The sequence below is a fragment of the Melozone crissalis genome, unplaced genomic scaffold (genome assembly GCF_028551555.1).
Source record: "Melozone crissalis strain CALT ecotype California unplaced genomic scaffold, PUWL_Pcris_2 ptg000057l_1, whole genome shotgun sequence".
NCBI classification, from domain to species: domain Eukaryota; kingdom Metazoa; phylum Chordata; class Aves; order Passeriformes; family Passerellidae; genus Melozone; species Melozone crissalis.
Window position 1 is genome coordinate 7,402,301 of NW_026535835.1, and position 22,119 is coordinate 7,424,419.

The 22,119-nt window shown below is 56.5% G+C and overlaps 2 protein-coding genes and 1 long non-coding RNA gene across 3 annotated transcripts; 1 reads left to right on the forward strand and 2 right to left on the reverse strand.

Moving 5' to 3' along the window:
* Positions 1-769: 769 nt before the first annotated feature.
* TLCD2 (TLC domain containing 2) lies at positions 770-5,899 on the reverse strand (the record flags this gene model as incomplete). Its single annotated transcript, XM_054287504.1, is given in 6 exon segments — positions 770-1,162; positions 3,078-3,160; positions 3,640-3,722; positions 4,052-4,337; positions 4,340-4,502; positions 5,885-5,899. Coding segments are annotated over 6 exon segments (1,023 nt in total), but the record flags the coding sequence as incomplete, so codon positions are not given.
* A 5,454-nt stretch (positions 5,900-11,353) lies between these two features.
* On the forward strand, positions 11,354-17,857 carry LOC128944240 (apoptosis-inducing factor 3-like). Its single transcript, XM_054287422.1, has 18 exons — positions 11,354-11,415; positions 11,483-11,592; positions 11,681-11,790; positions 12,175-12,219; positions 12,317-12,398; positions 12,544-12,656; positions 13,338-13,424; positions 13,592-13,683; positions 13,845-13,975; positions 14,501-14,616; positions 14,977-15,048; positions 15,395-15,458; positions 15,559-15,635; positions 15,719-15,836; positions 16,652-16,750; positions 17,107-17,182; positions 17,586-17,690; positions 17,815-17,857. Exons 1-18 carry the CDS (start codon positions 11,354-11,356, stop codon positions 17,855-17,857), a joined length of 1,602 nt encoding a protein of 533 aa, XP_054143397.1.
* Positions 17,858-19,934: 2,077 nt separating this feature from the next.
* Positions 19,935-22,057, reverse strand: LOC128944250 (uncharacterized). The gene is made up of 2 exons (XR_008483783.1): positions 21,993-22,057; positions 19,935-20,287 (listed from the first exon to the last, which is right to left on the reverse strand). It is a non-coding gene; the product is annotated as an uncharacterized LOC128944250 (long non-coding RNA).
* Between the last annotated feature and the right edge of the window lie 62 nt (positions 22,058-22,119).

The window sequence follows — 22,119 nt, forward strand, 5'->3', positions numbered from 1 at the left end:
CTTCATTTTGCAGCCATTGATTAAAAGCTCGTGTTAGTAGGAGCCTTTGCTGCCGGGTGAGAGCGTTACCCCGGGCTCTGCAGCACAACCTGGCATTCCTGAATCCTAAAAAGTGCCTGAAAACCCCACATCTGTGGGAAGTGACCACCACACAGCATCCTCCTGCCAGCCACTCATGCTCTCCCACCCGCATTTATGGGCACTTAAATTATCTGGGGACAAAACATGGAAAAAGCTCCATTGTCAGCAGAGGTTGGGGCTGATCCTGACCTGCACCCCACAGTGACCACCCAGCCAGGTGGGACAATCTCCTCAGGGAGGGCTCATCAGTGCAGGGCTTGGTTTTCACTGACCATCACCTCGAGGGCAAAACCTTGGAGCCTGTCTTGCTGCTGCTGTTCTACAGAGAAGCCACAGAGAGCTCAGTGATCTGTGGCTGATGGGGCACTGGGGGCTGGGAACACCCTGTGGTGTTGGGATGTCTGGAAGAGCAGTGAGGAAACAGCACTGCTGCTCTGCCCCCTTCTCCTCTCAGTGGTGCCTCAGGGAGCCTCTCTGAGCAGCTCCCAGCTGTCCAACCACATCATCCAAAAGTGGGGAGCAGAGCCTGGTCCATGAGCACCTCCTTGCTGTGCAGGGCCACGAGCAAAGCCTGGATGCTCTGTTAGTGAAGCCCCTCCCTGTAAGGTGCTGAAACAGCCGCGTTCACCCTTCAGCGCTCCATGGGCTCACAGGGGAGGGGCTATTCCTCCTTGTCCTGCTGTTCCTCCTTCTCCTGCCCTTCCTCCTTCTCCTGCCATTCCTCCTTGTCCCGCCGGGCTTTGAGGAAGTCGCTGCGCAGCAGGCGGTAGAAGAGGACGATGTTCATGGGCGTCATGATTGCCATGCCCGCCGTGCCCACGGCGTAGGCGGCCGCGGGCACGTTGTGGCGGTTGAGGAAGAGCCAGCGGCTCATCCAGGCCAGCGTGGCCATGCGGAACACCACGTAGGTGCCCAGGTTGACCAGGCTGTTGAGGCGGTAGCAGGGTGTGTGCACCAGGTTGGCCATGAGCAGGATCTGCCGCAGGTGCAGGAAGATGGAGTTGATCTCCACCAGTAAAGCCACGAGGGCGAAGCCCACGTACTGGTGGAGCAGCACGGCGATTCCAAAGCAGATGATCACCTGGGAACGAGGGAGAAGAGGGGCTGAGCCCAGGGGGTGGTTGCTCTCAGCTGCTGCAAGCTGGAACCCCTTGGGCACAGAAAGGAGCAGAGGTGGGAAGGATCATCACAGCAGTGGTATCCCTGCAGCTTTCTCCTGGGTAAATTGTGGCTCTTTCCTGGGTAAAATGTGGCTCTTTCAGAGCAGAGAGTTGCCCTGAGCACAAGCACCAAAGCTGTGAGGTCAGGAAATGTAAAACATTGCATTTAAGTTAAAATTCGCATGTGAGGTGCCAGAGGACAGGTTTGGGTGTTCAACACAAAACCAGCACTGCAGGATCACACCTGCTGAGCAGAGGGCCCAGGCTCTGGCTGCCCTGCACTCAAACCAGAGGGGGTTTGGGCTGTCACTGAGTGTCCCTCCTCACCATTGCAGGAAACCTGAGTGGGTTTGTTTGTTCCAGTGGGAAGAGAAGGAAGCAGCTCTCTGAGCCCCAGGCTGGTTGAGGAAACAAAGCAGCCTGACCTAACCCTGCTGTTGTGGCCTGGAGAATGCAGCCAGTTGTGGCCAAGCAGGTTTTTCCACACCCAGTGAATGGACAGGAAGGGAGACTGTAGCTCAGGGCTACGGCTGCTGCTGGCTCAGGGATTGTCCCCAGGACAGGGATTAGGTGGCTTTGGTGTGTCAGAGAGCCCCCTGAAGCACTCTGGGGCTGTTTGGGACAGGATTCCTGCCCCGCACCCTCCCTGCCAGGCAGGGGGACAGGCTCTGCCTGCCCACGCTCCAGCACACTCAGTCCTTTCTTTGGTTCATGCCGTTAATGCTGTTCTCTGTATGGGCTCTGTAATGAGATTATCTGCTCCCCGCTCGTCAAGTCACTGTCTTGGCTAGAATTAGCTCCATTGTGGAGATGAACTTTTGGCTCACCAGCAGCAGCCAGCAGAGCCCCAGGGCTCACTGACAGAGCAGGTCTGACTGCCCCTCTCATCCTAGGTGAGTGCCAGCACTGTCCCTGTCCCTGTCCCTGTCCCCCTCCCCAGGCCCTGCACAGCCCTGAGCCTCCCCTGCAGCATCTCCACTGCCCAGCTCCAGGCTGTGCCACCCCCCTGCCCTGCAGCATGCACAGCCTCAGCACCACAGAATTGTTCGGGTTGGGGAAAGCACTCTGGCACCTGGACAGAGAGAAACCCACAGAGGGCACAGCAGGACAGGCAGGGGGCACTGGAGTGGGGGTCCTGCATCCCAGCTGCTCCAGCCACACCAGGAAAGCACCCCGGGGAGGGAGGTGGATGTTGGGATGTGCAGCTCTTGCTCAACAGGGCAAGAGCCACAGGAGATGAGCTGCCCACTGTGCCAGAGGGGACACCGGGGTCACTGCTGTCAGTGACACTGTTGTGGATCAGCCCATACTCTGTACACATGTTGTTTCCTACTCTATTGGGACACACAAGACAGGTGATGGACTTTGGACGTGATTAGCATAAGATGTTTGATAATCAGGGTGTCTTGGCAAGAACAAACACAGCTGAAAATTAAATCAGACTGGAAAGAAAATTACATCAAGTTCTGCAAGCAAGAGATGTTGTAAAATGTATAAGTTTGTTTATGTGATGATTAACCCAATCATTGCAATAAAAACTTACTAGCCATCCTAGAATGGTACATAAGCATATGTAGTCCACAATAAATTTGGATTCTGACCAGCATTCAGTCGCCTCATCTCTCTCATCACTGCCAATACCACCTTATTTTTGGGTCCCTTTTTGCAGACCCTCTAAGAGTCCTGCGGGACCAAGAGGAGCTCCAGGCCCTGCTGTCTGGGCTCCTCTCTCCAGGAAATAAAATCAGACTTTGGACCAGGCAGCAAACAACACAAAACAACAGCAAGAGCCCCCATGCCCAGCCTCCCTGGTGGTACCCGTGCAGGTGCACTCACCACAGAGTGATGAAAGAGCAGCTCCCAGGACTGATGAAGTTTCTGATTGCACAACATGTCCACAAAGTCTTCAATGAAATAGCCTGGGGGTGGGGAGTGCATGAACAAAAAGGGGGTCAGGAAGGGCTGTGCCAGCGAATCCCCCCTGCCCCGGTGGGCTGGGCAGCCCCCCTGGGACCTGCTGGTTACATCTGTGTGGGTGGGGAGCCACACACAGCAAAAGGAGGAAATCGGTGCTTTGGGTCCCTCTGGCAATCACTCTGTAGGATGTGCTCCCAGGAAGACGCACCAATCAACTCCTCCAACCCCATGCGGGCACTTTTGGGGTGCCCCGAGCCCCGGCTCCCCCCGGGGCCGGTGCAGGGCAGCCCGGTGCCCATTAGCTCCTGTCTGCGGCTGCCGTGGGACAGAAAGGAGCCACTGTCCTTTGCCAAGAATAGCGCGATTGTTTGAGGTGCCTGAGACATCGCGACATGGCTCGGGGGGCTGGTGTCAGGCACGGACGAGCCCGTGAAGACCCCCGGGGGGACGGAACAGGGGACAGTCCACGGCCACACCTCACCTACAGACACGGCCACCAGGCTGTGCGCCCCGGGCGGGTGTGTGCCCACCAGGTCGTTGGACATCTCGGGGTGGAGGTAAAACCTGCGGGGAGAGAGGCTGTGAGTGTCGGGCAGCGCCTCCAGGTCCCCATTCCCCTGCCGGTGTCTTCATTACCCACCTGGTGCTGCCGACCCTCACTGGAGACCTCCTGTTGCCCCGCTCCCCTCTCCTCCTGGAGTTTCCCCATCTCCTGGTGCCTCGCACCTTCCTCCCTCTCTCAGCACCCCCATTCTGCAGGTCCTCACACTCCCCAGGGTCCCCAACATCCCCATTTCCTTTAGCACCCCCTTGGCCGCAGGCTCCCCTCGGGGGATCCCTCAACGTCCCCGTTCCCTCCCGGTGTCCCCCGGTGTCCCCGCGGTGCCGCTCACCCGGCCAGCGCCCCGCCGCCGCTGAGCACGCTGTGCGCCAGCGATGTCCAGATGTTGCGCCACTTCCAGCGGTTGCGCCGGGCCGAGGGCGGCGGCGGCACGAGCCGCTCCAGCCCCCGGTTCAGCAGGCGGAAAGCGGCGAAGGAACCGGCCACCACCAGCAGCCCCGGGCTGAAAGCCATGGGCATCCACCGGCCCGCCGGGCTCCCATGGGACCGGCCTCGCTGCCCGCCGGGCTCCGCCTCGCCCAGCCCCGGGGCCCGCCCTGGGCACCGGCACCGCCCTGCCCGGCCCTGCCCTGCCCGCATCGCCCCCGAGGGGAGGGAAAGCGCCGGGGGCCGCCCCGTCGGGGAGCGGGACACCGGGAGCGGGATAACGGGAGCGGAACCCCCGGGGATGTTCCCGCCTGCCCCGGCACCGCGCAGCACAAGCGGCGCCAGCCCGGAGCCGGCTGAGCGTGGCACGGAGCGGGGAACGCGTGTCCGGTCCCCGTGCGGGAACTGGGACGCTGCCCTCGTTCCCCGGAGGTTCCTCCTCCGCCTGGTGGCCGAACTCTTCTCCCTTGAGGTGCTGCGGCCGGGGGTCCCTCACCCCAAAGCCTCCCCGGCGGGTGATGCCCGTCGTTGTTTCCTTGGGCAGGAGCTCTCCAAGCGCCGCTCACCGCGGCTCAGGATCCCCCAGATCACACCGCACCACCGGCACTGATCGCACATCCAGCACGGAGAAAGAACTGATTGCTTTGCCTATAAACGCTCTGCCCACAGCACCGTTATCCCTTATTCCCATATCCCATGTCTGATCCCGAGAAAAGCTCCCCGAAGTCTGGATACCCCAGCTCTGCTGTCTGGATGTTGTGGAAATTCACAATCCCGTAGCCACAGTTTTAGTTCTTCCCTACAACTACGCTGCTTTTCCAGCTTCCCGTAATTTGATCGCTCCCTTGTTGCTTTTTGATGTCTCCAGCAGAAGCAGCCCTCGCTTCCCCTCCTGCCGCCGGGCTGAGTCACCGTGTACACACCGATTAATGTCAAACTCCACCTCTGCTCTGAGGTATTAATTTTGGATGAAATCTTCCACTTCCTCTTCTCTGAAACAGAAGTGCGTGGAGACAGCTCTTGGTTGCTGTCCTGGCTTTGGGGTGATGGACACAAAAGCATCAAATACACACTGATGGAAGGCTGATTAAATCAAATTGGGAGATGGGTGAGGTTCTTTTCCAACCTAAACGATTCTGTGTTTCTATGATAGTCCCAACTGGTAAAAAAAGCATCTATTCATGCTGCACAAATTTGCTTAAAAGCCAGGCAAGGCACTGCACTTTCATAACAGTTACGTGGCAGGGAGACAGTGCCTGAAGTAATAGGCAGCCCTGAGTGCTCAGGGGATTTTAAATAATCTCGTGTATTAGCAGTGGAAGGATCACACAGGCTAATCTGTTACTGAGAAGACCAAATGCAAAGACATTTTTGTTCAGCAGAAGATGTGCTGAGGAAAAGAGAGACATGCCTTGGAGACGTGCTGGGCTGCTCGGGGCACTGAGGAGAAAAATCATTTAACAATTAATTGAGGATAAAATTGCACAGAGCCGGTTTCCGAATGAGAAGTCATCTGCGGTGGTTTAGCCTCAAAAAAAAAAAAATCTTTCCTGCCTTTTTCCCTGGTGACAACTCCTACCTTCACCTTCCTGCAGGGAAAATCCCAGGCTGTGCAATGCCTGCAGCTCCAGCCCTGTTTCCTCAGGAGCTCCTCCATTTGTGTTTATCCTAAAGCTGAACATTCAGGATTCGGGCACAGGAATAGTTAAAATGTTTCTGGAGGCTGGAGAGCTTTTACCTTCCACTTCTGCATGGCAGGAATTTAAGCCGTGATTAATTGAGCCTCTGGTTCAAGGACTTTGATCCCAATTGCTAGAGCACTACCAACAGTTACGTATAAACTACTTTTTGGGTTGTTTCAGCCCAGATTTCATTTAATTTATTTCCCATTGAGTTTCTTACAACCCCGATTCCAGCCTTTTTCCTTCCTCTGCAGCAATGGCATTCACCGGGGGCGGTTTTGGAGCTGCAGACGTCCAAACCCAGTTACAAACAAGTCCCCTGACACCAGATCAGGCCAAAAAATTCCAACCACACGCCACAGGCTCGGGGGCCAGGCTCGTCCCCAAAGAACCCGGAGGGAAGAGCAGGGACGGGAACTCTCGGGCTCGGCTGCCACCAGAGGTCCCTGCACGCCCGCCGGAGAGCCGGGAGCCCGCTCCGATGGGATTCCTCATCCCCACCTTATTTGGAGACGCTGCCTTTTTCACCCAGATTTCCAGAAGTTTTCCGGCTGTCCCCAAACGACCTCGTTTGCTGCGGGGATGCGGCTCCGGCTGGTGCCGGTGCCTGCTCCCAGCAGGGCAGGGGGAATCCTTGCAGATCCCAGCAAGGACGTGCCCAGGTCCATCCCATAATGCCACAATGGGGGCTCCCCAGCAGCAATCGGGATGTAAATCGAGGGTACAGAATTTCATTCAATCGTTTTTGTTTCCCTTTCCCAGGCTGGAGTTTCTCTGCAGTGCACTGGAGAGATACAACCCATTTTCCACAATTAAAAGCTGGGACTGAACTAAAAACTTCGTGATAATCCACCACAGGAATTCTGCCAGCTGAGCTCTGTCCCCCCTAGATGGTCCCCAACTACTCCTGGGTGGGGTTCTGGGTGTGTTTTTGCACTTCCACCATCCCTTACTTCAGGAGGAGCCCACTCTGCCGGCAGATTCCACAGAGGATTCACTGGAGCCAGGCACAAGTCCTGCTCCTGTTTTTGCAAAGCTTCCCTCCCTTAATCTGCCTCTCTGCGTCCAGGGAGTCATAAACCCATCTGCTCGCCTAATGCCAGACCTGGCTCACACCTGAAGCAATCTGAGGACTCCAAGAGCTCAAAACAAATCCAGTTTGGCTTCCAAATTTTAATTAGCTGTTGTCTCCATGCCTCTCTAAACTGTGCCACCACTCTGTCTGCTGAGGCCATAAGAGGGCATATGATGTAGGAATGGTTTGTATATCCAGGAAGTCTGGAACTCCACACTCCTGAAAGGATCTGCTGTGCAAAATGCAGGTTCTGCATGGCAGAGCATGCCCATGCATTGCAGAGGCAGCTGTGGAGAGAGATGAAATCAATTCAAACTTCAGCATCCACCCCTTCCAGCCAGGTACACCTTCCTGGTGTGGAGAAGCTGGATATTCTCCAGGTAGAACTTGCTGTGGACACTGGAAAAAGGGATTTCAGTCTCTCAGCCACAGAGTTTAAGGCAAGAAATACCAAATGTCAGCACTTTAGCCCTGACCTCAGGACCTGAACTCACCTGGCAGAGGAAATCACCTGTGCTTGCACCACAGTGACCGTGCCCAGGTCTGCAGGCTCTCACTCCTGAGGGAAGCATTTTCCTTCCCCCCCGGAGGGTTTGACCAGCACTGCAGGTGTTCTGCTGCCCAGGCTGCTCCTCCTTCCCGAGATCATTCCTGGAATACCTGGAATGTCCCCTGGGAGCTTCCCAGAACCAGCAGGTTCTGGTGCCAGACACCAGCTGCAGCCTGGCATGTGGGAATGCTCCCAAACCACCCAGGCACAGCCTGCTTTGATAAATGACCCCAGGGCAGCTTGATCTGGATGCTCTTCTTCTGCCCTTCCTTTTTCCCAGCACTGAAAGGATTTTTTTCCCCTCAGGACTTGGCACAAGGGAATTGCTGGAGAAACCTGTGTTGACAGCAGAGTGTCCCCAAGGCTCAGCTGCTCCTCCAGGGCTGTGCTGGACCAGTGGCTCAGAGGATGTGCTCCCTCCTCACTCCAGCTGCACAGGCATGCCATGGGATGGACAGAATTCCATTGGTGGCAAATCCCCTTCAAGCTCAGCAGCATGGGCAGCTCCCCTCTGCTTTCTGCAGCTGCTGTGCTCCAAATGTTTTGACTTTCTGAACTGTCGATGTGCTGTCATTGGTAAGGTTTCAGGTTCCTTCTTTCCTTTCCCAATGCTCACTGTGAAGCGGTGCCAGGTGTCTGCCAGGCCTGTGTCCCATCTCTCACCATCACCAGACGTGAATGCTCAGGAAGAAAATGTGAACCATCACATATAATTATTCTTACCCTGTAAGCAAATTCATTCTCACTAAATTTTCCTTTTCCCCGTCTTCTTCCCTTCTGGGATAAACATTTTTTTTCCCCTGTTTAATTCACCAGTCTCAAGCTTAAGTAATTTTCGATGAATATGTATGTGCTTCGTGATTACATCATGATGCATTTACCACTACATGGGGTTTTTTTGTTGCATTTCAGACAGGTTAAGAATGAATCCTCCAAGGTGGGAACACATCCCAAACCCCTCACACACCCTCTGAGCCCACTCAATTCCTCCTGTTTTACAAATACCAGCACAGGAGCTTCCCCCCTGCATCTCCTGCTGCTGCTGGCTCCACAGCTCGGAACAGGTTGGGTTCCCTCCTGAATTCTCTCGTTATTAATATCACAAACCAAGCTGCTCTGAGAGCAGTGCCCCATTAATCACTCCAGCTCTGCTGCAGGTTTCACCTCGCTTCCTCTTCCTGCAGCTGAGCAGTTTCACTCCGTGGGTGCTGCTTGTTAAAATCAGTGGCTCTGGCAGAGCAGGGAAGGTCCCTGAGCTGGGAAAAAGATGAATCCACACAGCCATGGCATGAAAAAATGTGCTACTCCAGCTGATGGTGGTGGGAACTTGAAGGCAGGAAAGTTACACCCCTTAAATCTTTGCCTCTAAACTTGGGTTTTCAGCACTGGGGAGGCACAGCAGAAGGGAAGGTGTCTAATAACACCCAAGGTCAGCTCAGCAGCTCGTGTGAGTCAGCACAATGTGGGTGGCAGATCTGCTCAGAGGTGTCTGGTGCCCACCTGGGCTCTCTTTGTGGTTGAGGGCACCACTTCCCTTTCCTCTCTTCCTTCCTATGTTTAATCCTGACTTGTGCTACAAGAAAAGGTCTAAAACCCTCTGAGTAACCACCTCTGGTTTACCTAAAAAAGGCCAAAAGATGTTTACAGAGCATCTTCCTGAAAACCTGCCTCCAGTCCCATCCCAGTCCCTCGAGGGCACGTTGTGCATTCCTGACACACACCAACACCCCTGCAGCCAGCCCCCAGCTTTCCCCTGACATCCAAAGCCCTTTTCCACTTTGTATCCTCTGTCTATCACCTTTCTAATATCCATTCTATCATCTTTGCCTCTGTCAAAGCATTTTGGTTTGCCCTTTCCTTTGCCCTTTCCAAAAGCCTTTCCTGGGCGCTCGGCTGCATCCAGCAGCATCCAGCAGCCAAATCTGCTGCTCAGCCCTGCAGTGCAAACATCCCTGCACAGGATCGAGCTCCACCTGCCTCATCGCAAGGCTGCACACCTCTTTGCCTGCTCTCTGCACATTTCCATCCGTGAGCAAACGCTTTTCCAGCCTTTTCTGCTGAGTCAGAGAACGCCCGGCAAGGGCTGCTGCTCCTCCACGTGGGAACGCGCTCCTGGGGAATAATTACACAGAGTTTAAATACGGACATTTGGCAGCCAAATTGCTTCACATTCCGGCTCCTGGCCAGGAGGGCAGAGCCCAGAAGCTGCTCGTTGGTGCTGTGAGAAAATCCCTCATTCCTGCGGCCGTCGTGGGTGTGCAGAGCCCGTGGGCCGGGCACAGCAGGGTCCTGGTACCCTGCTCATGGCTTGGAGGGTCCCATGAATTTAACTGCTTCCCAAATAATCCATCCTGCACTTACCCAGCATCCTGCACATGCGTTCTCCTGCAGGTGATACCCACCAGAGGATTTTTATCCCCCCTGCTGCAGATCTCCTGTTCTGCAAGGGAGATGATGGAAGTGCGCTGTTGGTAACTTTCCCCCCCCCCCTTTAATTTTTTGAGGCATATTTTAAGTTGTGAAACATACTGACTGTGAAATAGAGATAAGAACACAAGAGGAGACACAAACAGTGTAGGTGTTACTCCCAGTTTTTTGCAACTCCCACTTTGTTGTAAAAATAGCCCAGCAAGCAGCACCCTGCTCCAAGGCATCCTTCACGGGCCAGGGGATGATGGAATTGTGTGCCTGGACATCAGTGGCTGAACCAGGAGCAGAGCTGGGATGCAAGGCACATGCAGAGCTGCTGGAAACTTCATGTTACTTAAAATCAACAGAGAAAAAAAGACAAAAAAATCAAATTAAAGCATTTTAAGTGTTGTTAAAATATATAAAATGTAGCAATATCATTCCAAAGTGCTGAAAGAATATGTTGTGTTGTAGCCGGAGTGCTTTCCACCAGGAAAAGGGGCAGTGGGAAAGGGACCCTGGGATATCACTGAACCCCCTTGAGATTCTGGTCACGCTGCCCATGACGCACCCCATCTTCGCACCACACCTGTGCCATAATTCCTGTGCGCCCTCGACTCTTTTGCAACCCTAAACCCCAGCAAAATACCTTTAATGAGGCCCAGGCCAGTTGCAGAAATCAGATAACGCTGCCTGGCAGGCAGCCTCTGCCAGGAGCTGCATCTCCTGATGGGTGGGAGCGTTGTGCAAGGGAGAGCATCACCAGCCGTGGGCTGGCGGCTCTGGGAGACACCAGGGTGTCACCTCGCAGGAGAAAGTCGCAGGCAGCAGCGGTCGTGGCTCTCTGACCCGGGGGACAGGTGCCTGAACCCCCCTGGCAGGACCAGGTGAGTACCCAGAGATGCTTCTCCCAAAAAACCTGGGATGAGGGGAGTGGTGCAGAGGGGTTTGTAGGAACAAGTCACCGCCCTGCACCAAAACCTGCCTTAAATTATCTTCTCCTGCTCCATTTCTTGCTTTTTTTCCTCTGTAAAACAAAGAGGGAGATTCCTAATCAGCCTCTCAATGACTGCTAAGGCAGGGAGAGCACTGAGCACCAAGGGGGTTGGATGTTTTCCAGCCCAGGAGGCATTTTGGGATGGGATTAATGTTTTCAGGGCAATTCCCATGAGTAACATCTCTGCACAAATGTTGGAGAGGCTTTGGAGAGGCTGAAGCATCTCTTTAGACCCAATTTGAGGGAGACACGGGCTGTGGCAGCAGCAGCAGCTCCCCATAAATAATTATATTTGTTTACAAGAGCCATTACCACATCTGCTCACTCACCCCGTGCTGCAGCTGAGTTCAATGGGGCTGGAGATGAGAAGTGGGTTAATTCAGAGGAGAAAAGGGTGCTGGGTTTGGACAGAGAGTTACAAAAGGGGCGTTTGGAGGTAATTTTGGTGCTCCATCAGAAATTTGGGACCCTCTGAGCGCCTGCCAGCGCCCAGCATGGAGAGCAGTGACACCATCACTGAGGAGGTCTGCAGGGAGGACGACGTTGGGGACGGACAGTGAGTGCCTGGGGGGGATGCTGGGGACCTGGGGGGTTCTGTGCCCACCTCTGCTCCTCTCCCCCAGGCTCCTGGAGGTGGCGGTGGCCGGGTACCCAGTGCTGCTGGTGAGGAACAGGAGGGAGTTCCGAGCTCTGGGCAGCAAATGTCCCCACTACGGTGCCCCTCTGAGCAAAGGTAGCCCCAAGCTTGGGGCAGGGGGGATAAAAAACACCTTGGGGAGGTTGGTTCTCATTGCCCAGCTTGGGGTGGGGGTCTCTTGCAGGGGTTTTGAGAGGGGAGAGGCTGCGCTGCCCCTGGCATGGGGCCTGCTTTAACATCAGGACTGGAGACATTGAGGAATACCCTGCTCTGGACTGCATCCCCAGCTTTAAGGTGAATTCTTGGCCTCCCAGCTGGGTGGGCTCACATTCATTCTCTTTCCCAAGCCCCCTGAGCACAGCTCTGTCACTGAGAGCTTCCACACCAGGGATGATTTTGGGATTAGGCAACTCCCTGCCCTAAAGCTCCTTTCAGTCCAAGGTGATGCCACAGATCCCAGTAGTCCTCAGAGCCAGCACAAGTGCTTTTGGAAAGAAAAAGAGGATTTACAGCTCTTCCTCAGTGCTCTTAGGATGAGGAGAAAAGCTCATGAGCTCCTCAGCTCCTCATGTGACACCCAAGATCAGAGCAGAGGCAGATGGCACACTGGACCAGGATCTCCAGGAGAGCTCCTGCCACAACCTCATGGATGCAGCACTCAAAAACCCTCTCCTTTAGGTAACAGTGGAAGATGGAAAGGTGTTCATTACAGCAAAAAAGAAGGTACTGACCTTACCTGCAGTCACTGAGCACAGGCAGTGCCTTGGTCTGCGTGTGACTTGAGCATTTTGCTTTTTTTATGTTTTTTTTTTTTTTGCAGGACCTGGAAAGCAGCCAGAGGGTGAAGGACACAAGCAGGAGGTGCCTCCTCAACAAGAACACGATGCTGCTGCTGGGGGGAGGTCAGTGGAGGCATCTGAGACCTGAGCTCTGCCCCCTCCACACACACAATGGGAGCTGCCGCTCTCCTCTCCAGGGAGCACCGACCTCCTCCTCCTCCTCCTCCTCAGTGAGGTGTCAGAGGGCTGAGACGAGCCTCTCCTGCAGGTGTGGCTGCCCTGGTGTGTGCAGAGACTCTTCGCCAGGAGGGGTTCACCGGCAGGATCATCATGGCCACCAAGGAGAAGCACGTTCCCTACGACAAGTCCAAGCTGAGCAAGGTGACAATGCTCAGCAATGTGACAAGGGCAGCACCGTGCCTGGGCACAGGACACGCTCGGGGGGCAAAGCAGGAGTGCTGAGGCATCCTGAAGGAATAGGTGTTGCCATCTTATTGCAGGGGTTCCATGCTGTTGTCTCCTTATCACAAAAGTTTCACACCTTCTTGGTGTTTCTCCTCCAAGCACTGACTCTTTCTTCTTCACAAAGCACCCAACTGACTCCAGTTCCCTTCCCCACCACCCACCCCACTCTTTTATAGCATCTTCTTCTCATTGCTTACACCTGTGACCTCTTCAAGCCAGGCCTGTTCCTAATCTTTGATAATTGGCCCAGCTGCAGCTCCTTAGGGGTGAGATTACTTTCTCCACTGTTTTTATTTTCTTATATTCTATCCCCCCACAAATAGGGATGTTATTTCCAGGAAAACTCCTTTTTCCTCCCAGAAAATCTCTGAGCAGAGTCAACAGGAGCTGATGTTTTTATCTCCTTTTGTTGAGCTCTTCCCTTAAAGTTTGATGGTTTTTCTGAGGTCACAAGGTGATGGCGATGGGGCAGTGTGGGGAGCTGTGATTCACTGATGTAAAATTCACCTCTTTTCCAAACTGACTCCACAAGGAACACTTCAAGAGAATTGCTGCCTCTAAGAAATGCTTCATTTCATACTTTTGTTGTGTTTCCAGGAAATGGACTTGAAAGCTGAGGATATCTACTTGAGGAAACCTGAATTCCTCCAGGCTCGGGGTATTGAGTTCTGGACAGAGAAAGAGGTACCAGAGCAGCTGGGCTCAATCCTCATGGGGAGGGTGAAACATCCATGGATGGAGCTGTGGGAAGTGGGAGAGAGAACCCCAGCACCCCCCATATCTCCCCTGAGTGCCAAAAACACAGGCGGGACAGGGGAACCGGTGAGATCCGTGCCCCCTCTCTCCTGCAGGCAGTGTCAGTGGATTTCCAGAAGCAGAAGGTTCGTTTCATGGATGGCTCCTCTCAGAAGTACCACCAGCTGCTCATTGCAACAGGCAGCCAGTGAGTGCACAAAGTGCTGGATTTTGGGCAGGGATGCAGAGGTGGAGGTAGGAGATGAGGTGGGAGGGCAGAATGGGGTGACACAGCCGTGGGTTTGTGCTCCCTCCCCATTCTTTGTTTAATTCACACCACGGAATGCATCTGGGTTCTCTCTCTTCCAGCTCTGGTTTCCTCAAAGTGCCAGGTGCAGACCTGCAGAACATCTGCACGCTCCAAACCCCAGAGGAGTCCAGCAAGATCCTGGAGCTGGCAACTGGGAAGAATCTGGTGATTGTGGGAGCCTCATTCATAGGTACCAGGCTGGAGCGGGAGTCAGACCCTCAGTGAGAGCCCCCCAAACCCCCTTCTGGTTCATGTGCACATTAACTGGAGGCCCTCAGGGGAGGGATGTTCCTTTTCTCCCCGGCTGGGATCCTCCCTGGAGCTGCTGGGGGTGTGAGTTACACAGCACACACTCATCTTTTCCTCTGATAAACTTGGAGAGCTATAAACAATTGCTACACATGGACAGAGGGAAATGTGCCTTGTGGAAAGGTCACTGTCCTCCAGAGGAGCTGGATTCCCCAGAAGCACTGGGAAAGCAAGGGGCTAAGGCACAGAAAGGGAGGTTTTTTGGACAAAACCAGGAGATACTCTTTGCATCTCCCAAAATCCTGGAGAACAAAGAAAGGGGGGAGCTGAACACCTCAGAAATGCACAGCAAAGCAGCTCAGCGCTGGCAGCACATCAGATTTGCTGTCTGGAAGGGGAGAAGGGTTCCAGGGGTGCAGGTTGGTGCTTGCAGCAGGCTTACCTCGGGCATGCCTCTTCCCTGCAGGGATGGAGGTGGCTGCCTTCCTCTCAGACAGGGCTGGAACCATCTCCGTGGTGGAGAGAGAGCAGTTCCCTTTCCAGCACGCCTTGGGTCCTCAGGTTGGAGGCGTTGCCATGAAGGTGAGCAGAACCTGGGGCTGATTTCTGGCCTGGAGAACACACGAGAGAGCCAAGCAGCCCCAGGATCCACATCAGCCCAGGAAACCTCGCCCCTGTGCTGAGTCACAACCCTGCATGCCCAGCCTCTGTGCTCACCCACACAGGGCTGCTCCCAACCTCCCCCTCATCAATTCCTCACCCCGAACCCACCTCTCACATAGAGAAAAGCCAGGCTGTGTGTGCCTGCAGCAGGCGGGGACACAAATGGAGTCTCCCTGCAGGCTGGAGCAGCAGCAGAGCTGCCTGCCTGGCTTTTGGCTGGCTACAGCTGTTTTTATAGCCTGGAATTTCCTAATGAATACTCAAACCAGTCCTTTTCAGATGCTGCAAAATAAAGGGGTGAAGTTCCACATGAAAACAGAGCTGTGTGAGCTGAAAGGAAAGGATGGAAAGGTCAGTCCTGCCTTTGTGATCCCTGAACTGCTAATTTTAGGGGGAAAAAAAGCCCAAGTTGAGATATAACCCAGTGCCTACATCAGGCTTTCCTCTCCCATGTCTAGACCCTCCCTTCCTTTTCACTGAGCACAGCTCTGGGCTCAAAGGGCACCAGTAAAATGTTCCTATCCCAGGGACAACAGCGTGATTTTCTTTTACATTCCCAGCAACACACATCAGCTGGACAAGGTGATCCCAACGTGGGGGGAGAGAAAAAGACAGCAAAGAGCCAAGCAGCAGGGAGGCTGTGGGAATTAGGACAGAGGTTTTGACTCTTTATTAATGACCTTTCCTTCTTCCCCAGGTCACAGAGGCTGTCCTTGCCAACGGAGAGAAGCTCCCTGCAGATGTGGTGGTGGTGGGGATAGGTGAGAGCCCTGGGCTTGCTGGGTGTTCTCCCCATTCCCAAATTTCCTCCCTGTCCCTGCAGAATTTCTCTGCATCTCACCCCTGCTCCTCTCCCCGCAGGCTCAATCCCCAGCTCAGCCTTCCTGAAGGGCACCCCCATTGCCAGAGATGCCAAAGGTGCCATCCTGGTGGATCTGGTGAGTGCCAGCTGAGCACCCAGCTCACTCCCCATCCCTCCCCTCCCATCAGTGCACTAATTAATTGCCTTCTGCCCAATTAGCACATGCAAACCAACATCCCCAAGGTCTTCGCTGCGGGGGACGTGGTGACATTCCCAGTGGCACTGCTGGGTGGGGACAGGTCCAGCATCCACCACCAGCAGGTGGCTGAGGCCCATGGTGAGTGAGGGACATTGCTGTCATCTCATTGCAAAATTTCCATTCCTTCTTGGTGATTTCTCATGGACAACTCCTCACAGCACTGATTCCTCCTATTCCTCTTCCTCCTCCTCCTCCTTCTTCTTCTTCTCCTCCTCCTCCTCTTCCTCTGTTGTCTTCGTCTTCTTCTTCTCCTCCTCTTCCTCCTCCTTCTCCTCTTTCTCCATTGTCGTCTTCTTCTCCTCCTCCTCCTCCTTCTTCTCCTCCTCCTTCTTCTCCTCCTCCTCTTCCTCCATTGTCCTCTTCCTCTTCTTCTTCTCCTCCTCCTCCTCCTCCTCCTCCTCCTTCTTCTTCTCCTCCTCCTCTTCCTCCATTGTCCTCTTCCTCTTCTTCTTCTTCTTCTTCTTCTTCTTCTCCTCCTCCTCCTCCTCCTTCTTCTTCTCCTCCTCATCTTCTTCTCCTTTTTCTCTCCTTCTTCTTCTTCCTCCTCCTCCTCTTCTTCTCCTTAACAAACTCCATCTCTCTCCTCACCCAGCTAACCCACTCTTTTTTAGCACTCATCCTCACTAGACACAGCTGTGGCCTGTTAAGGGCAGGCTTGTTCCTAATATTTGGTGATTTGTACAGCTGCAATTCCTCAGGGTGAGACTATTCTCTTACATTCTGTCCCTCCACAGGACTTGTCACCTTCCAGCTCCCTCAGAGATGGGAATGGCACAGAGGGAGAGCAGGGCACACGGGGAGCAGTATTTTATTTTATTTTATTTTATTTTATTTTATTTTATTTTATTTTATTTTATTTTATTAGCAATGTTGAGTGTGTTGGTTGCTCCCAGGTCGCTGTGCTGCCCTGAACATGCTGGGCAGAGGGGAGGAGCTGCACACTGTTCCTTACTTCTGGAGCACCTTGCTTGGGAAGAGCATCCGCTATGCAGGTAGGGAGAGGAACAGAGGGGAGCAGAGCAATTCCTTCCACCAGCTGGGTCTGGGGGTGGGTGCAGAGGTCACCTGGAGCAGCTCAAGCTCAGGAGTGGCTGCCATGGTGAGTTTGAGCCCTGGGGTTCACCCAGAGCTCTTGTCCTTTGCTGATCTACAGCGGGTTTGGAGGTCACAGAGGAAGAACTTCTCTCTCCAAACCAAGGAGAGGCTCAAAGTCAGTTCTGCTTGTCCAGGGCCCTCATGTCTGCTCCCCAGCCGCAGCACTGTCCCCTCTGTCCCCACCACGCTGTTTCTGAGGTGGTTTGGGTACAATCTGCCGTGCCAGGGCTCCTGAGCAGGCTCTTTCCCCCAGGCTGTGGGAAGGGATACACGGACACTGTGGTGAAGGGCAGCCTGGAGCAACAGAAATTCCTCATCTTTTACATCAGGTGAGTGAATCCACAGGCAGCCCATGCCCTGGAAACAGGCACAGCCCTCTCTCTTGGAGCTGCAGGGATCCCACAGAGGCTCCACATCCCCCCTGTGCAGCTGCTGGGTGCTGAACCAGAGAAAAACCAAAGCAGGGCAGAGGGAAGGAGGAGAGAATGAACTCAAACGATGGCACCAGCTGGGCAGAGAGCCTGGGACACATCTCTGCCTGTGCCCCAGTGCTGCCAGGCTCGGTGCCCAGCTCCCAGCAGTGCCAGGCTGTGTGCCACCAGTGCCTGTGCATCCTGCAGCAGCAGCAGCCACCCTGCCCTGGGCCCTCTGGGGCACAGCTGCTCCCTGTGCCACGGGGATGCTGAGCTCTGTGCCCTGAGGAGATCCACACTCTTCCTCTTTCCGTGCCAGGGATGGCCATGTGACTGCAGCTGCCAGCCTCAACTGCGACCCCATGGTGTCCCTGATTGCAGAAGTGTTGTACGTGGGGAAGCAAATCTCCAAAGAAGAAGCAGAGTGAGTGGCACCCTGACCCAGCTGCTGGGTGGCTCTGTGCTGTCCCCCACGCCAGCAGAGCCCACTGAGAGACACAAAACGTAAAGGAGTCACTGCAAACCCCCATCACACCTCTTGTTTGCAGGGCCTGTGACATTGGCAGCATCACCTCGCTGGCAGAGAGCTGAGTTTGGTGTGTGGCACTGACAAAAAAGTGCCAACAGCTCCACAGCCTCCCACCCTGGAGCAATAAAACCATCAGCAAAGCTGAACCCAGAACCTGCATTCTGTGTTTGCAGACAGCCCTTGGCTGGGCAAAGCTCAGCAGAGCTCTGGGCTGGGTAAGAGGAGGGTGCCCATGGCCTGGGGCTCAGCAGCCACCCCTCATGCACAGATTCACCAGCCAGAGACACAGCAGCTCCTTCCCTGCCGGCAGGGAGCTCTCATTTAGCACACCGGTCACGCTGACCTTCTCCTCTGCAAAAACACATTTTCCCAGCGAGGGGAGCTGTGACCGAGACGAGCTGCTCCTCTCCCAGCAGGGAACGAGGTGGGCTCTGTGCAGGAACTCGCACAGAATGCTCTGCCCCTGAGGACACAGGGATGCCACCCGAGCTCAGAGCCAGCAGCACCTGCTGGCAGGGTCGCTGCTGTCTGGAATGTGACATTCTGGCAGAGAAATCCCAGATCCAGCCCTTCCTGCTGTGTGCCTGCATGCTGGATGCCTGGAGGAGGTGGCCAGATGCTAGAGGAAAGAGTCACTGGGGTTTTGCACGGCCAGGGCTGTGCTTTCTACAGGAAGCCTTGCACTTACTCACCAGTCACATGGGGCTGTGCAGGAGGAAGGGTAAGTCCCAGGAGCCGGGCAAGTTCCCACAGGGACACTGAGTGACAGCCCAAACCCCCTCTGGTTTGAGTGCAGGGCAGCCAGAGCCTGGGCCCTCTGCTCAGCAGGTGTGATCCTGCAGCGCTGGTTTTGTGTTGGGACACCCAAACCTGTCCTCTGGCACCTCACATGCGAATTTTAACTTAAATACAATGTTTTACTTTTCCTGGTATGGTGCTTGTGCTCAGGGCAACTCTCTGCTCTGAAAGAGCCACAATTTACCCAGGAAAGAGCCGGGTTTCAGCAGCACAGGGTGTTCCTTCATGCCAGGGGAGGTTTGCAGATTTGTGAGGCACACGGAGCACACAGCTCATGCACATCAGAGGAGGGGGAGCACCGCCCAGGAGCTGCTCCTCCCTGCCCTCAGGCACCCTCCACCATCACTTTCTGCCCCTCCATGCACTCCAGGATGTGCTGGGCACTGAGCAGGTGCCAGCTGCTCTGCATGGACTTGCAGCAGGGCAGCTGTGGTGGAAGAGAACTGATCCAAGGCTTTTCAGCAGTCCCACCCCCTGTGGGTGAGAACCACCCCAAAGAAACCCAGCTCCTCCTAGCCAACAGCAAGAACACACCAAGCACAGCAGCTTTATAGACCCCAGGACAACAGATTTATTCTACTTGTACCACTTAATGGACACCAGGCCACTGTGTGTGCTTTGCTGGGTGCCAGATTTGGGAGCAGCCCTGCCTTGGGCAGGCAGATGGAGTTGAGATTGTGCAGACATTTCAGCACAGGGCTGTTCCTCCGTGCCCGCCCTCGGAGCGGGGATGAGCTGTGCTCCTCTGGCAGGCTCTGAGCAGCAGCAGGGCCTGGACACTCCCCTGCTCCCAGTCACCCAGGGAGCTGCTGCTCCTGGCAGAGCTGGGGGAAATCCTGCAGCCCTCATGGAGCTCCCCTCTCGCTCAGTGCAAGGCAAATTCCTCCAGCTTGGGAGAGCAGCTTCCAAATTCCCCCCAGGCCAGTCCGGAGCTTGTGTTCACCAACAAAACAGAGCCTGGAGCACAGAAGAACCAAATAAAATTCACCACAGCTCCTCTGAGTGCTGCTAGCTCAGAGCCCAGGCACTGCTGGGTGTCCCCCCAGGCTGGAGGCTCTGGGAGCAGCGTCCAGAGCTGTGTGTGACCCACGTGTGACTCGCCCTGAGTCACCCTGGCCCAGTGGCCGCGCCCTGACCCGCTCAGCCAGCCCTCTCCTGGGCTCCATCCCCCTGCCTGCCCTGCTGCAGGGCTCATCCAGCTCCTGGGCTCAGCCTCTGGCTCAGGACAAGCCCAAAGGATCGACCCCTCCATCAGAAACCCCAGGGTGGCATCACTGGGGACACAGATCTGGTGCTGTGCCCCCACCTGATCCAGGCAACAAACTTCCTAAAACTCAACAGTTGAGCAAAATAATGTTTAATGCTTCTCTCAGTCTCCTCCCAGCTCAGTGCCACCCCGCTGAGGGAGGGGGACGACACATTTTGGCACAGCTGCCTACAATCCTCCAGCCAAGGCTCTGTCTGGAGTCTTTCTTCATCCTGGTCACACTCATCCTCAGCCCTCCAACGCAGAGTGGCTCATCCTGGTGGCTCGGGGCACGGCTCTGGCTGGCATCCAAGGTCCCAGTGACGAGAAGAGAGTGGCTACATTCAACAGTTCTTCAACTGGCAGCTTTAGCTACTGGAGAAGGACATAAAGCTTGCCACTGAAGAACTGGTGCTGGTTAGCCAGGAGCAGGGCGGCACGGCAGCACCTGGGGAGGGAACACACCATTTCAGAGCCAGGATTGAGCTGTGCCCAGCTGAGCTGTCACCCACAGCAGCTCCCATCCCTCCCCACAACGCTGATCCATTCCTCTGTCCTCCCCCCATCCAGAGGCAGCTCAGAGCTCAGCTCTCCCCATCCCTCCCCTCTCCCAAAGCCTGAGCTCCAGCACCTGCAGCCAGCCCCAAACCACGAGGAGCAGGCAGGGAAAGCCAAGGCCATTTCTGCTGGAAAATAACAGAGATAAGGGCAGCTCCTCGGGCAGGGAGGGACTGCAGGTGGGGGTGATGGCGTTCCCAGGGCTCACCTCGGGCATCCATCACTGCTGGCAGGGTCCCACCTGGACGGGAGCCAGCTGCTTCCTGACGGGGAACACACTCGGGCAGGCGGCTGCTGCCGAGCTACGGCGGGGGAACGGGGCAATTTCGGGCAGGAGGGGCAACTTCGGGCAGCTCAGCCCCATTCTGAGCCGTTTTGTTGGAAGGCAAAGACGCCAAACCCAGGGCTGGTGTTGGATCTTACAGCTTTCCTCTGAGCCCGGAAAAATCCCTTTTCTGCAACAGCCAGAGCTTTGGCTCCAGGGATGGAGTTTTGGGAACCTCCCGGGGAACCACCGGGCACGGCGGGGGACTGATGGTACCGGGAAAGCCCCGGGGGGCCCCCGCAGCATCCTCCCGCCGGCGGCACCCCGAGGGCACTGCGGAGCGCGGCGGGCCCCGGGCCGGGGCGGGCCCCGGGGGCGGCCGGAGCCCGGTGGGTGCCGCGGGGCGCTCGGTGCGGGGCCGGTGGCCGGGGCGCAGCGGCGGCGGGGCCCGGCGGGGATGCCGAGCATTCCTGGCGTGCCGGGTACATCTGGTCCGGATTCCAGCGAGCTGGTCCCGGCCCTGCTCCACCCCCGCCGGCCCGTGAATCAGCACCCGCCGCTGAAGCCACCGGCCCCGCCGGCACCGGGGGCGCCGCCGGCACCGGGGACCGACGAGAGGGGGCCCTGTCGGTAACGGGGCTCCCACCCAGCTCTTCTCAGCACCGGCGGACCCCAGCGGCTCCGGGAAGGGCCCCGGTGGGAGCTCGCCCCGCTAGCAAAGAACGCCGTGCCCCCAGCCGGTGCCCCTCTCCCGGTATAACCGGGTCACCCCCCCCTCCCCCGGTGCCTCTCCTCCCGGTAAAACCAACTCCCCCCTCCCCCCTAACGGAGGCAGCTCCCCCCACGCCGCTCCACGGCAAAGCCGCTCCCTCCGTTCCCCCCGGGACACCCTGCCGCCCCTCCGCCGCCCGGGATGCTCCGCTCCGTGCCCCCGGCGGGGAGCGGCCGCGGGTCAAAGTCTGCCCAGTCCGGTCCCGGAGTGAAGGTCACCCCCGGGGCGGCCACCGCCCGTGGCGGGGAGGCCCCGGGCGCAGCCCCGCCCGCCCCACCGGGACCCTCCGGAGCGGGAGCCGCGCACGGGCCCGGCCCCAGCCCCCCCTGCCCGCCCCACCGACACCGGGGGCGAGGCCGCCCGGCCCAGGCGGCGCCGCGGGGCCCGGCGAAGGACGCCTCGCGCCGCACCCCGCCCGGCCGCGCTGCCCCGGGGAAAGGTGACCTTCCCTAACGGGGCACGGCGGGGCCCCTCAAGCCCCAGAGCACCGAGAGCGCCGTGCGGGGCTCCGCTCCGCCACCCGAACCGCCCGACCCAACGCGGTACCGGCGGACCCACCTGCGCGGCTCGGCCGGGCCCGACTTGGCCCGGCGCCACCAGCGCCGCCGCCCCGCCGGTGCCGCTCGGGCCGTGCCCGGTGCCGGTGCCGCCGCCTCCCCCCGCCGCGCGCCGGCTCCGTCCCGGA

Excerpts from the sequence above, each read along its gene's own strand:
- LOC128944240 (XM_054287422.1), top strand. The coding sequence starts at position 11,354 with ATGGAGAGCAGTGACACCATCACTGAGGAGGTCTGCAGGGAGGACGAC. Across the intron at positions 15,049-15,394 it reads TGAAAGGAAAGGATGGAAAG|GTCACAGAGGCTGTCCTTGC; the intron begins GTCAGTCCTGCC and ends CTTCTTCCCCAG. Across the intron at positions 16,751-17,106 it reads GAAGAGCATCCGCTATGCAG|GCTGTGGGAAGGGATACACG; the intron begins GTAGGGAGAGGA and ends TCTTTCCCCCAG.